This window comes from Podarcis vaucheri, assembly GCF_965113315.1.
Source record: "Podarcis vaucheri genome assembly, chromosome: 6".
NCBI lineage: Eukaryota > Metazoa > Chordata > Lepidosauria > Squamata > Lacertidae > Podarcis > Podarcis vaucheri.
In genome coordinates, this window is record NC_138764.1 from 57,856,643 (window position 1) to 57,870,308 (window position 13,666).

A 13,666-nucleotide genomic window follows, 5' to 3' on the forward strand; every position below is an offset into this window, starting at 1 on the left:
AATTTTAAGGAGAAAAATTTCTTCAGGAGAACAAACTCTTATCTGACAGAATGCATGGTTTAAAAAATTATTTTAACTGTATAAAGTATTTTATTCTGTTTATGTAGTTTGTTTTTTGTAATGTCATTTTATAATGTCACTTTCTACATATCTCTATTTGGAGAACTGTCCATTTATTCCTACCTTTGCCTTCCTGCTTCCCAGCTAATTCCTGATGCAGAAGAGGACCCCTCCTCTTAGCCTATGCCTGCCAAGCTTAATCAGGAGTCACTGATGAGGAACTTTGTCAGAAGGTTTTTGAATGTCCAAGTATGCTTTTTTGACCAGATCATCTCTATCTAGGGTTTGTGAGACAACTCTTTCCCTTGGAGGAGCCTTGCTTGGTTCATAAGAGCCAACTCCTTGGGGCTGAGGTTCCCCCCCCGATAAAATATTTAGTGGACCTGTGGACCCCAAAGTTGATGGTCATTGCCATTCAAATGGTGTTCGTGTACAGCATCTTATGATTGATTATGTGGCGTGAGGCTTACCTGCCTCCCCCAATATTTTATTTAACTTGACACCCCAATGTTGGACATTTTATCCTTAATAATACTTACCACCAGTTTTCCCTGGAGACTTGTTATGGTAAGTAGCCTGCTATTTCTAGGAGCCCCCCTGGATCCCTTCCTAAAAACTTGTGATACATTGTCTACTTTCCAGGTCTTGTGTATGGCGGCTGATCTTAGGGACAAGTAACATATTTTTGTTAGAAGATCAGTGATTGCACATTTTCATTCACTGAGAACTTGGGTGGATTCCATGTAGACTCGGTTATATGTCCATTTTTATTTTGTTTATTAGGCTTAGAACTTCATTTCTTATCAGCACTCATCAGTTCTTCAGAGTTGATCCTACAAAAGTTAAATCTTTTCCCCCCTCACCAAAGTTTGTGTTATTTTTGTTCTCAGTTTGGACAAGACTTTATTTGTTAAGGGAAGCCTTTCGCCTCTAGTAGCTTATTTGACTCTGCTCTTTAACCATGCTGGTATCCTTAGGGCTTTCATGGTATCTTTCCTGATCTGTAGCACAGTCAGTGGATGGTGAAGCAACCTAAAAACTCCTTGACCAAAAGACTCACCCATGTTCTAGCATGTTAAAAAGGCTGCCAAGTTTGGCCCTCGAATCAGATGTCTCATCTGGTCAGAATGTGAAATTGTGAAAGGAGGCAGTGAAAACAGATGTTGCCCCAGAGAAACCACTAGATGGTGAGGGGGCACAGTCCTTTCACTGCCACACAGTTTAGGACAATTGATGTGATTATCCATGAGAATGGCACCTCAGCTTCAATCACATCCAAAAGCTTAGCCATGGAACAGTTTATTAATTTGAAATACATAATTTTCAGATCATATATGCCACAACAATGCTACCACCTGCATCTTCTTTGAAGGCATCTGACAAATATAATTTTTAATAGGACACTGAGTGATAGTATTAGCTCAAATACATTGCTTTGAAGTTACAATGACATTGGCATTAGTTGATTAAATGAGAAACTACAGCACTTGCATAGTTTAAATGCAGGAATATTTTTACACTGCCTTTGCCAGTCCAACTTGGTTGTTCCCCCTGTCAAATACACTGTAGTATTCTCTGAGGAACACATCTCCTAGTATCAAGTGATTATAATCTTTGCTGCCAACGCCAAAGCCAATCTTGCAATGGCCGTTATCCTAGAAAGAAAGGAAAGGATATCCTTAAGATGTGGGTGATTCAACTTCCATATCAACCAAGAAATTAATTGAGGTAAAAATGCACAAGAAAGGGTTGCCATGTGTTAAATCCTACCATAAGGTAACATTCCAACATAAAGAAGGACAAGGAAGGATTTTTCCTGGGGGGAAAGTCTCAAAAGGAGATAAATATTGTAGATGTAACACTAGGACAATAGTAATAGCACACAGTATTGTAAATTGTGTATTCAGTCTATAATAATTAGCATAATACCTTAATAAGGAACAACCAAATTGTACAAGTCAGCAAATTATTTTAAAATTATAGGTAGTCTCCACAATTCAAAATGTTTTTTGCTCTGCTCTGTTGGAAGAAATAATTGCATTGAAATGCCATCTTATCCCTGGAATTATACCGGCTTAGTATACCGGCTTAATGATAATAGAATCAGTTCCAGACAAGGAATCTTTGCCAAGCCTACTTGGAAATGTTGGATGTTTAAGCTGTGAACTTCTATTTACAAAGCAAATCCTCTGCTACTGAGCTATGGCCCCTCCCTATGGAGTCAGTGGAGATCACAAGAGACTTATTTCCCATCTCCACCTCGCTCCACCTCTCCTGCTAGCTATAAAGGATAGGATCACTGTGTCCCTCTGCCAATAGAAGCCCTTCTTCGGGGATACATGTGGTGTATTAAGATGGTGCCGAGAGTGAGATTTCAAAATTCTCTAGATTGTGTCATCACTACAAGAGGAAATGAGGGGAGAAAGAACATTATTTGTTTCAAAATTCTTCCATATCTGCAACTGCCAAGCAAACACATCTGAGAGCTGCATACAGTATATATGTTGCTATATGTGATGGAAGGTTTAAGTCCTTCTCGGGGTCATCAGGCACCCATGTTATACAATATGTCAGGGGCAACCTTCCTGGGATGGGAATCATCTGTAGTCAGAGATACTATACTAAACTGTCATGAAACTATGTTGGTGGGGAATTTGCATTGGCCTTTTTTTCTATAAGACATGCAAGTTTGGGTCCAGTTCTTCCTACCGTCTCAGGATATCTAATAAGCTTTCTGCCCCCAAATGTATTCCATTTCCCCCTGTCTTTGGCCCATGTGTTCACAAATATTTTGCACTTCTAATCTGCCTTAAACAGTTCGAAGCTGCATTATTATGGCAAGTAGATAGTATTCCAGTTCAATCATGTACCTTACGAGCATAGGCTTGTGGAGTCAAAGGATATTGAATTCCGTTGATTACAAAAACAACATTTGACATTTTGCGGAGGTTTCTGCAGTTGATGGAACGCTGAAAGAGATAAGGAAGAGTTGAGTTTGGGCATTATTCTGATCATGAAGGAATTGAACCAGCAAAACTCAAGTTTGCTTGAGAAATGTCGTGGATTTGTCCCTGAGCCAATCTCGGGAAAGCAAACATACCGCTTTAAGTGAGAACTTAATAACCATCTAGTGTAACTCACAGGTTTGAACAGCACACTGTAGAACACTGTAGCACAGAAGCACGCCATCTAGCTGAATATTACAAATAAATCATCTCAACACTTCACATCTAAACCTCACAGTCTAAAGCAATGGAGATGATGCAAATGGGTGTTGATGGCAGGCTGATGTACAATCTGTGTTGAGAGATATTGTTTGGAAGAAACAAAGCCAATGTATTTTGCAGACAGACTACAGTACAAAATAACAGCAGTGCTCTATTTCTCCTCCTTCCTTTACTGGATGCCACAGCTTATTTTATTTTTCTGCCATTTTCATTGTTGTAGCTTGGATGTTCATGCACATTTGCATGCATGTGCAGTAGGTATCATGAAGAACCATGAAGGCTAACACTGAGGTACCAGCATCTGTAGTCCAGGAGGCAGGGGCACCAACTTGGGCCCCAGATTATGGGTGCCCAATGGAACCTGCGACGTAACATGACGCGTTGACATTATGATGTCCAATGCAATCTCCGGGGTCATGTCTGAGGTCTCGCAAAACCACTAACATTAGGTTTCTCCTAAAAGTCGCTTCAGGAGGCCCCGCAAGGCCTTGGATGTGACTTCTGGGGCCTTACGAAGCACCCAAAATCACATTGAAGGCTCTGCAGTGTGGGTGCCTAACACCCACAATTTTTGTGGTGCCTGATCGCCCATGGGCCCCCTGGATTTCATACCAGTGCCTAATCCTCACCACCTTTGGTTGTGCGCCTCTGAAACTGGAGCTCTGTCTAACAGAGTAAGGAGTGTGGACACTACAGTGATATGGATGATACAGGGGCTCTTTCAGCTACAGTATGAAGACAACCAGCAAAAGTCAATCTTACTGTTGTAACTCCAATGGCTTGCTGGATTTGGTTAATTTCAGATTTTGGACCAAGCAATAAGGATGCCCCTGTGTCAAGAAGTGCTTGACAGCCATCTCTGCAGGCAATCTTCTTAGAATTCACTAGAATGCTGAGAAATTGGAAATCATTATATTCTTTAGTTTCTGACATGAAACATTATAAAGCCACACTGTATGGAGCATCTCTCCAGGATTTCAGATTGGGAGTTCTCATAGCACGGCCTGAAGATATCAGTTATGGACATAGCTGTCAACGTTTCCCTTTTTTATTTTATTTTTTTATAATAATTTTTATTGATTTTAACATATAAATTATAAAATGTACCATGAAACTTATCACTTATACAATCTTTTTAGACTTCCGTCAGCACCTCTGATAATCCACCGTTTTATCTACTTCTTATACATTTCTTAATTTTATATTGCCTTTAAGTCTCTTAACAAATTATCCTTTCCTTTATCTATTTTTGTAATACTTCCAATAATACTCCTCACAGAACTTCTTGTAAACCTACAAATGTCGTCTGGTCTTCACTAATACTTTTCAAATAGTCCGTAAATTTACTCCAGTATTACGTGAATTTCTGGTCCCACTGGTTTCGAATTCTTCCTGTTAATTTATCCAATTCTGCATAGTCCTATAACAACGTTTCCCTTTTTTAAAGGAAAATTCCCTTATTCCGAATAGGATTCCTCGCAAGAAAAGGGAAAAGTTGACAGCTATGGTTATGGAACCTGTGACCTTCTGTTTGCAAAGCAATTGACCTGCCACTGAGGTAGGGCCCTTCCCCAAACATGGGTTGTTGTTTTTTTAATGGAGAGTGGGATGTGATAAGTACTTTCAGGAAGTTTCATTGGAAATTGTAGAAGGCATAAAACAAAACACATGAACTACAGATTGTAAGCTGCTCAGGTCAAGGGCCTGCAATCATCTACTCTGTTAATGCCATTTGCAAGAACGGTTCTATATAAGTCATCCTAACAACGGACAACTAAAAAACACAAAGTAAGTTGCACATTCGTATTTGCATTTTATTGCCCTCCATCTCTTCCTGTTTAGCTAACTAGTAGCCATTAAAATGAGGGACACGGGTGGGGCTGTAGGTTAAACCACAGAGCCTAGGGCTTGCCGATCATTAGGTTGGCAATTTGAATCCCCGCGATGGGGTGAGCTCCCGTTGCTCGGTCCCAGCTCCTGGCAACCTAGCAGTTCAAAAGCCCGTCAAAGTGCAAGTAGATAAATAGGTACCGCTCAAGCGGGAAGGTAAACGGCGTTTCCGTGTGCTGCTCTAGTTCGCCAAAAGCAGCTTAGTCATGCTGGCCACATGACCTGGAAGCTGTATGCCGGCTCCCTCAGCCAATAAAGCAAGATGAGCGCCACAACCCCAGAGTCGGTCACGATGGGACCTAATGGTCAGGGGTCCCTGTACCTTTACCTAGCCATTAAAATTATTCAGAAAAACTTTTCAGTTTTATTGTAGCCAGTCAATATGTTAAGATTAACAATAATGTTGCTAATACTACTAATAAGAATAATTCCTGCTTACCTGTCCACGGCAATCCACCATTGATATTTATATATGACAGGAATCCAGTTAATACGACCAGTAAAATAGGATTGATCAATTCCACCAAAAATGATCATGCTCCCATCTGTTTTTCTGAAACATAGATATATAGTGTGCTGTTGTCAAGTCATTCATTCAGAATAAGCTAAACTGCATATGAAAAGTGTGAATGTACCATGTTCTTGTACCTCTGTCCAAATTAGACAGAGAGAGAGAGAGAGAGAGAGAGAGAGAGAGAGAGAGAGAAAGGAACTTTTGCAGTGCACCAGTATCTACTGGTGAACACTGGACAATGAAGGCTCTAATATTTTGAAAGGTGAAAGCTGTTCATGTACTTTTCCTTTCTTGTTCTATATATCACCATTCTTCCTGTTCAGCTCTGTATATCACACACTGACTTCCCCCTTCATAACCTTCATAAGTTTTGTTCTCCTAATTGGTTTTCATTGTGATTTTAAGCAAGCCAGTTTGGGGCAGTGGAGGCCATTCTACTCCACCAACCCCAGCCTACCTTCACCTGCCTGCTTGCTTGCTTGCACCCAGTCCAGGGAGTGTCACTGTGTTCCTTCGCTTTAGTCAGTCTCATTGCTGCCATTATGGTGGAGAATGCGGAGAAAGAGCCGGCTTCATTTGGCTCTACTTCCACCTACTGCTTCCCTTCCTGCCTTCTGCCCTAGAAAGGCTTGCTACCTTCCTTTCACAAAACCACTAAGTGTGCAGTGCTGGGCACACTTACTCAACAGTAGAGCTGACATGTACAGGATGAGTTGCATGTTATCCACCTAGTGTGATGGAGAGATTTATCGTTATTGATCTACTCCCAAAATAGTCAGGTGAAAAGGTCTTTGCCTTTGCATTACAGTCCTCCAATTATTCTGCATGAGGTAGGATTCTGATTTGGAGCAAAGACTCCAGAAGTATTAAATTAAAATAATAAGTGAAGGTAGCTACATGGGTGTGTGTGTGTACCGTATTTCCATGCATTACGGAATAGTACAAGAATTAGAAGCAGGGGGGTTGGCCTCTTCACTCTCTGCTTCAACTCTGTCTCCCTCCCTCTCTTCCACATTAACACTTAGCTCACCTGAGCTTGGCTCCCGCTCTGCTCTGCTCTCAAGGAACAAGCTGCAAGGGGGGTGCAGTTGACTGCTGGGTACTAGAAAACCGGAGGGACCTTTTCTTCTTCATCATCAAGTAGCCTTGACTACAATAGCTTATTCATCCCTGGAGAAGCTTAGCATTCTGACCAATTTGAGGATGGGGGTTCCAGTCCCCTCTACCCATCAACCTCTGTGCAAACAAAGCACAGTGGCAGACAGAATTGTACAGCAGGCAAAGCAATAGCCAACCTGTAAAATAATCTCAGGTGCATTTTCCTTCTATGAATCCTCCAAGTACACACAACAAATCAACTTAGCAATAAAGCAAAATAGTGTTTACCCGCTGAGATAAACAGAAAATTCGTCTTTCTCAAGCAAGCCTTTTTTCATCAGGTTATCAATGAATGAACTTCTCCACCCAGGGCCTAAGCCGAGGATCCCATCATATATAGATTTGGAAAAGTGGTCTTCTGACTCACTGGTACTCAATCCAAATTCCATATCAGAAATAGTAAGATTGGATATCTAGGAGAAACACAAAATATTCCCTTACTTTTGTATCATGCAGTAAAGTACAGAGCAGGCTTTTATGAGCATTGCATTCAGGCTACAATCCTGTGCATGTTAACATGAAAGGAAACCTCATTTGACCTTTCAGACAATAATATTCAAACATGGATAGTGGCAGGTAATAAAATATTGGGGGTGGCAGGTAAGTCCCATCCTGCATAATTGATCACAAGACACAGTCCATGCACACCATTTGAATGGCAAAGCCCATTAACTTTGGGCGGCGGCCCTCGTCAGATAATATTCGGGGGATGAAGGGACCATGGCCCATAGGAATTGGCTAGTTGGCAAGAGCAAATTAGGTCCTAGTTTTAAACCTGTTTATTCAGAGGTAATGGTAAAGGGACCCCTGACCATTAGGTCCAGTTGTGGCTGACTCTGGGGTTGCGGCGCTCATCTCACTTTATTGGCCAAGGGAGCTGGTGTACAACTTCCGGGTCATGTGGCCAGCATGACTAAGCCGCTTCTGGCTAACCAGAGCAGCGCATGGAAACGCCATTTACCTTCCCGCCGGAGCGGTACCTATTTATCTACTTGCACTTTGATGTGCTTTTGAACTGCTAGGTTGGCAGGAGCAGGGTCTGAGCAACGGGAGCTCACCCTGTTGCGGGGATTCGAACCGCCGACCTTCTGATTGGCAAGACCTAGGTTCTGTGGTTTAACCCACAGCGCCACCTGCGTCCCACTATTCAGAGGTAGGTCTCATCAGTTTCATTGATATTTACTTCAGGATTGCATAACCTTAATAATGCAGCTTTAATTTGTGCTACTTCGAATCTAACAACGACAATGTTAACATGAACGGGAACCTCATTTGACCTTTCAGACAATAATATTTAAACATGTATAGTGGTAGGTAATAAAATATTGGGGGTGGCAGGTAAGTCCCATCCTGCATAATTGATCACAAGACACAGTCCATGCACACCATTTGAATGGCAAAGCCCATTAACTTTGGGCAGCGGCCCTCGTCAGATAATATTCGGGGGATGAAGGGACCATGGCCCATAGGAATTGGCTCCTATGGAGAGTGGGCAAGAGCAAATTGAGTCCCAGTTTTAAACCTGTTTATTCAGAGGTTGGTCTCATCAATTTCATTGATATTTACTTCAGGATTGCATAACCTTAGCACTGCAGCTTTAATTTGTGCTACTTTGATTCTAACAACGACAATTTAAAATCAACTTCTTGGTTACCATATATTGTTTTCTGAATTCCTTGAGGAGCAGCCATTCTATGAATATATACATAAATATATCCAAGTAATATAATGGGCTGATTCTGTTTTTACTGTTTTAAAGTTTCCAAGATTCAAAAACATTGAGATGCAATGGCCTTTGAAATACACAGAACAGTTAAGTATTTATAAGTTTGTATTCCCAACTTATCCTGTATCTATAAAATACTACTGTATTAGTTTACCTTGACTGTATCACGTCCTAAGATCACTTCCACGCTTCCTTTCCCATACTTAATGGGGAATCGCTTTCCTGTTCCGTGAAAGGTAGAAGACTTACGTGGGTCAAATCTGTGGTGTCTTACTGAAAGTAAAAAGAAAACAGAATTTAATTAATATAAAAACAGTTTTTAATCAGTGATCGATAGCAGAAACAAACTGAAGATATAAATTTTCTGAAGAGAAAAATTGTAATAAAAGGACATTGGAAAACACTAGGGAAACATTTAGAGTGGCTGGGGAAACTCAGCCAGATGGGCGGGGTATAAATAATAAATTATTATTATAATTATTAATTTATTATAGTAAACAGGAGCTAGGACGTATTCTTATTTTAACAAGGAAATTTGACCTAACCCTGATCATTGAAAACTGAGATTTCTCTCTCCAGCAGTGGAGCGTCCTGTTTTGCCACTTAAAGCATAATGGGATGTGCCCCCACTCTACTACCCTGCCTCCCCACCCCACCCCTCCTCCACTGCCACCCTTACTTGGGTTGTGTGGGGGCACTGATGACAGCTGGTTCCAGTGATATTTAGCAAGATCTCACCGAAATCTTGCCAGATCTTGCATGCTCCATGAGATCTCATGGGATCTCATCGGAAACTGGTGCTGCTGGTGGTGCCGGCCAACAGGACACACACAGGTGCCACCTCTTCTGCTTCTGCTGCCCGGGGTAGCTACCATACGCTGCCTCATGGGTGGGCCAGCTCTGTCTCTCCTTCCACCATATATATTTCAAAGAACCACATTGTTTTAGCATTATCATTTTGTACCTGTCATTAAAAATGACTGTGCACAATGATGGAAACTAGGTTTTACAAAACCAAATCTACTTGATTTATTGTGTACTCTTGTACGTGTTTACTCAGGAGTAACTTCTATAATTGAGTTTAATTTCTCCCAGGTAAGTGAGCATATAGGATTGCAGACTATGTATATTTATTTAGAAGTCCCATTGCATTCAATGAGTCTTACTTTTAGGCAAATAGAATTAAGGCCTCAACCAGACTGGTTATGATATAATGAACTCTTTCCTTTATGCCACTTCGTTTCCTTCCTTTTGTATACCTGGCTAACATGCTTAAACACTTGGACATTCTCAGTTACTTACTGCATGCTTTGTCCTTGCAATAGATAGATGGCACCCAGAGAGGGGATGATCCAGTGTCAAACAGAACCTTGAATGGCTGTGGTGGGGTTCCAACGTAGATAGTTCCATAGTAGGTCAGCTGTAGATTTATAAAACAAATATGCATTGCAGCACTACCCTGCCTCTCTCTTTTGGCTTTACATTTTAGTTCCTCATACTTATGCAAGATAATCCTGTAAATCTGAGTACTTAACTAAGAGGTGGGGTGGGGGAGAGGCAGAAATAAATCACAGTCTTTCGTAGGGTCATGTGGAAAGGACCTTGTTCAAATAAATGAAAAATAAACAGTATAAATTCTTGAAACTTGAAAGATGCAGCAGTAGAGCTGACATGCCCTTCCCATGTATATCTGTGCATGGGCAATAAATACCGTTTATCTCACTTATTATTATTTTTTTAAAGTAATATTTATTGAAGTTTTACAAACAATAAAAAGTTTCAAAGTTTAAACATAAAAAAGAACAAAGAATAACCCTAATAAAAGAAAAAAGAGCTACAAAAATACAAAAACAAAACACGTGAAAAATGCAAAATAGAAAACAGCTAAAAAGAAGAAAAAAAGAAAGAAAAAAAGAAAAAAAGAAACTGTATTCCAGTTCAGATATTTAATTCAGCAAATCCTTACCCTCTATCATTTGTCCTTGCTCAACGTCTTAATCCTTAGCCTTTTCTTCTTTTGAAAAGACTTAGAATCAGAGGCAGCAGAGGTTTAGAATCTGAGTTTTCATTTTCCTAGATGGGCTACATTCCCAAGTTAACAAGCCCCATCTGCCCCTCGCTTCCCTCTACAGCAGGGGTAGTCAACCTTTTCATACCTACCACCCACTAATGTATCTTTCTTGGCGGTAAAAATTTCCTTACTGCTCGTCAGTGCTCATGGAAGGAGGATTCAGCTTGTTCCGTAGAACCCCCTACCGCCCACCCAGATCCTGAAACACCCACTAGTGGATGGTAGGGACCAGGTTGACAACCCCTGTTCTACAGCATGTACAGAAACCGCTTTCTTGACAGTTCCACCCACTATTGGTCTCATCCGCTCAATCCACCAGAGCCTGTCTTTTCATTCAGAGGACACGTTCCCAACTCACCAAGGGTCTCACACCCATTGGCTCCCCTCACCTGATTTAGCTGGCAGGGCTGACAAACCTTTAAGGGTCTTTAGCAAAGAGACTCTGAGCAAGTGGAAGCTTGCAAGACAACAAACCACTCTTGTTGAAGCACTGTATTCTACACCACTACAGATATTACAGATGCAAGAACTCTGTTCTCTTTTGCATCTGGCCAATGGGATTTCAATGGGGTTCCAAAGTGCTTAACTGGGTGCAATCCAGCAACTCGTCCCATAGAAATAAATGGGGCTTTGATCTAGCCATGGCTAAATTCCCTTTCCATGCTTTCAGTGGGAATGAATGATGGGTGTGATTTGCTTAACTGATTATGTTGACACCCCCTGGGTGTCAGGAGAAATATGAGGTATTTCAATCAAACATCAGGAAAACATTGGTGAAAATTTGCTCAATGGCGCAGCAAATTGATAAAAGCAAAGCAGACTCACATCTTGGAGGTTCTTAAGTGGTTTCTTAAATCGGCCACGTTTAGAAAAGGCTGTCATATATTCTGTATCAATGTCCCGATGGGTTTTCTGAAAACTTTCTAGCAAGTTTTTCTCCCTGAGCATCCCTCTTCGCGTCTTCTCTCTCTGCAATGGAATCCTGGTACAAAATAAATGAATGATTATGCTTGGATTCTTTTCTGCTCCTGTAAATGTGCTTATTTTGAAATCAGCCTTTCATAATTAATAGGTTTAATGCCATCACCACATCCAAACATTCTCAACTACCAGGTCTAAGCATTTCCAAAATTAAGGCATTTCGGAAATGAAACTTAAAGGTCACATCTACTCAACATGACCAAAGTCTTTCTCAGTATCAATAAAGACTAATATAGATTACAATCTTGCACACAGTCATTCATGCATCTTCTCCATTGACTTCAACAGGATTTGAACAGGTGTAATTCGGGGTTAGAGTACCTGTAGATCTCCAGATGTTGTTGAATTATTATTTAATCAGAAAACACAGCTGTCAATAAAGTAAATATTAGAAACTTAATGATCACTTACTTAACAAGACATTCAGAGAGAGCAACAAAGGTGAAGAGAATTGCAAGGCACTTCATCCTGCTAGTTCATCAGAGACTGCACAAGTTTCTCTGCTAATTGCTCTAGAAACTCCATTATTTTATAGCTGCTTGAGAAGTAACCACCATTTTCTAAAGAACAGGTGGTCATATTTCATCACAGAAAGTCCAGCCCATTCCAGGAAACCAGAACTGATCAGTCACATTTCTTTGCAAATATGTGGAAATCACACATAAGATTTCAGCATATACCAGGCATCCCCAACCTTTGGCCCTCCAGATGTTTTGAACTACAATTCCCATCATCCCTGACCACTGGTCCTGTTAGCTAGGGTTCATGGGAGTTGTAGGCCAAAACATCTGGAGGGCCAAAGGTTGGGGGTGCCTGGCATATACCACTGTAAATATAAACAATTCCATTAAATATGTTGCCATGCATTCTATTTCCAACTCCTGTTTGACACCCTGGAGACTCACTGACAGTCAGTGTAGTCCAGTGGTCTTCAACCAGTCCAGACAAATAATGACTGAGCAAAACAATTATTTTAATAATAACTTTTATAATTATTAAAATCATGTAATAATAATTTTTTTTTTAATGTTGGAGCAATTCATACAGGTGAACTGAGCACCAAACAAACCCAAAGTTTGCATGCTTGTTGTCTTTGTGAAGTTGTCTTGCTTGCAGTGGAATTCTGTGGCTTTTCCTCATACCAGGTCCTTTTTTGAGAATTTATCCAGTATGACAACATTGCTTTTAATACAACTTAGTCAGCTACTGCCATCATTGACATTTGAAGTGAAGTGCCTGCAACTGCTAAAGTTCCAAGGAATGCATTGCCTGCTGTTGCTGCTATTGCCATGTGACCTGTGGAGGCCAGATCTGCTTGGAGGAGCTGCTCGTCTCCTCTTACCCCAGGAAGGAAATGGTGGAGGCTGCCATCTTGAGTCTCCTAGGTTTTGCATCCACCCAACATTGATTCAGACCAGGCCCCTTCTGCCCCCTCTTCCCTGGCAGTGGGTAGGGTGCCATGTTTTTGCTCGCCTCAGGTGCCAAAATGTCTTGGGCCAACCCCCCCCCCCCGTAACAATAGCAACTGATTGCATTCTTGACAGTTAATAGCAATTCCCTTTACAGTATACCAAATAATAATTTGAAATTTAGATCCTTTGATAATTACTGTTACCAAATAGGAGGGCCATTTGCAGTGAAGCCATATTTTCTTATAAAAATGTAAATGAATGATAGTTAATTGTTGTTTCCCAAGTTCCTCATAATTTGATAACTTTTACGCTGCCTTACTTTGGTTTATACAGTATGAATTTTTTGAACTCATTTAATGACCTCAAGGCCTAGATTTAATTACTGGTTTTTTTATATTAGGCCATAGGAATTCATTTCTCAAACATTGCCACATTCTCACTGTTTCCTCAGTAGCTGCTATAGGAAGATGTTGAAACCAAAAAAAGCTTATACTGGATAAGATACTGATCGTTCTTGCATATATTCATCCGGAAAAAGCTAGTTTTAAGAATTCCCATCTTTCCATTTTTACTTTATTTATTTTTTCTTCCAAAGTATAATAATTTACTGAGCAGGGAGAGTCTGTG

The 13,666-nt window shown here is 40.7% G+C and overlaps 1 protein-coding gene across 1 annotated transcript; it reads right to left on the minus strand.

Annotated features, from left to right (window-relative positions):
* Positions 1 to 1,343: 1,343 nt before the first annotated feature.
* Positions 1,344 to 12,124, minus strand: LOC309535394 (chymosin-like). Its single transcript, XM_082228433.1, has 9 exons — positions 12,039 to 12,124; positions 11,472 to 11,628; positions 9,878 to 9,995; positions 8,730 to 8,848; positions 7,078 to 7,262; positions 5,617 to 5,730; positions 4,050 to 4,179; positions 2,931 to 3,029; positions 1,344 to 1,715 (listed from the first exon to the last, which is right to left on the minus strand). The coding sequence occupies exons 1-9, from the start codon at positions 12,092 to 12,094 to the stop codon at positions 1,575 to 1,577; spliced, it is 1,119 nt and encodes a 372-aa protein (XP_082084559.1). The 5' UTR covers positions 12,095 to 12,124; the 3' UTR covers positions 1,344 to 1,574.
* Between the last annotated feature and the right edge of the window lie 1,542 nt (positions 12,125 to 13,666).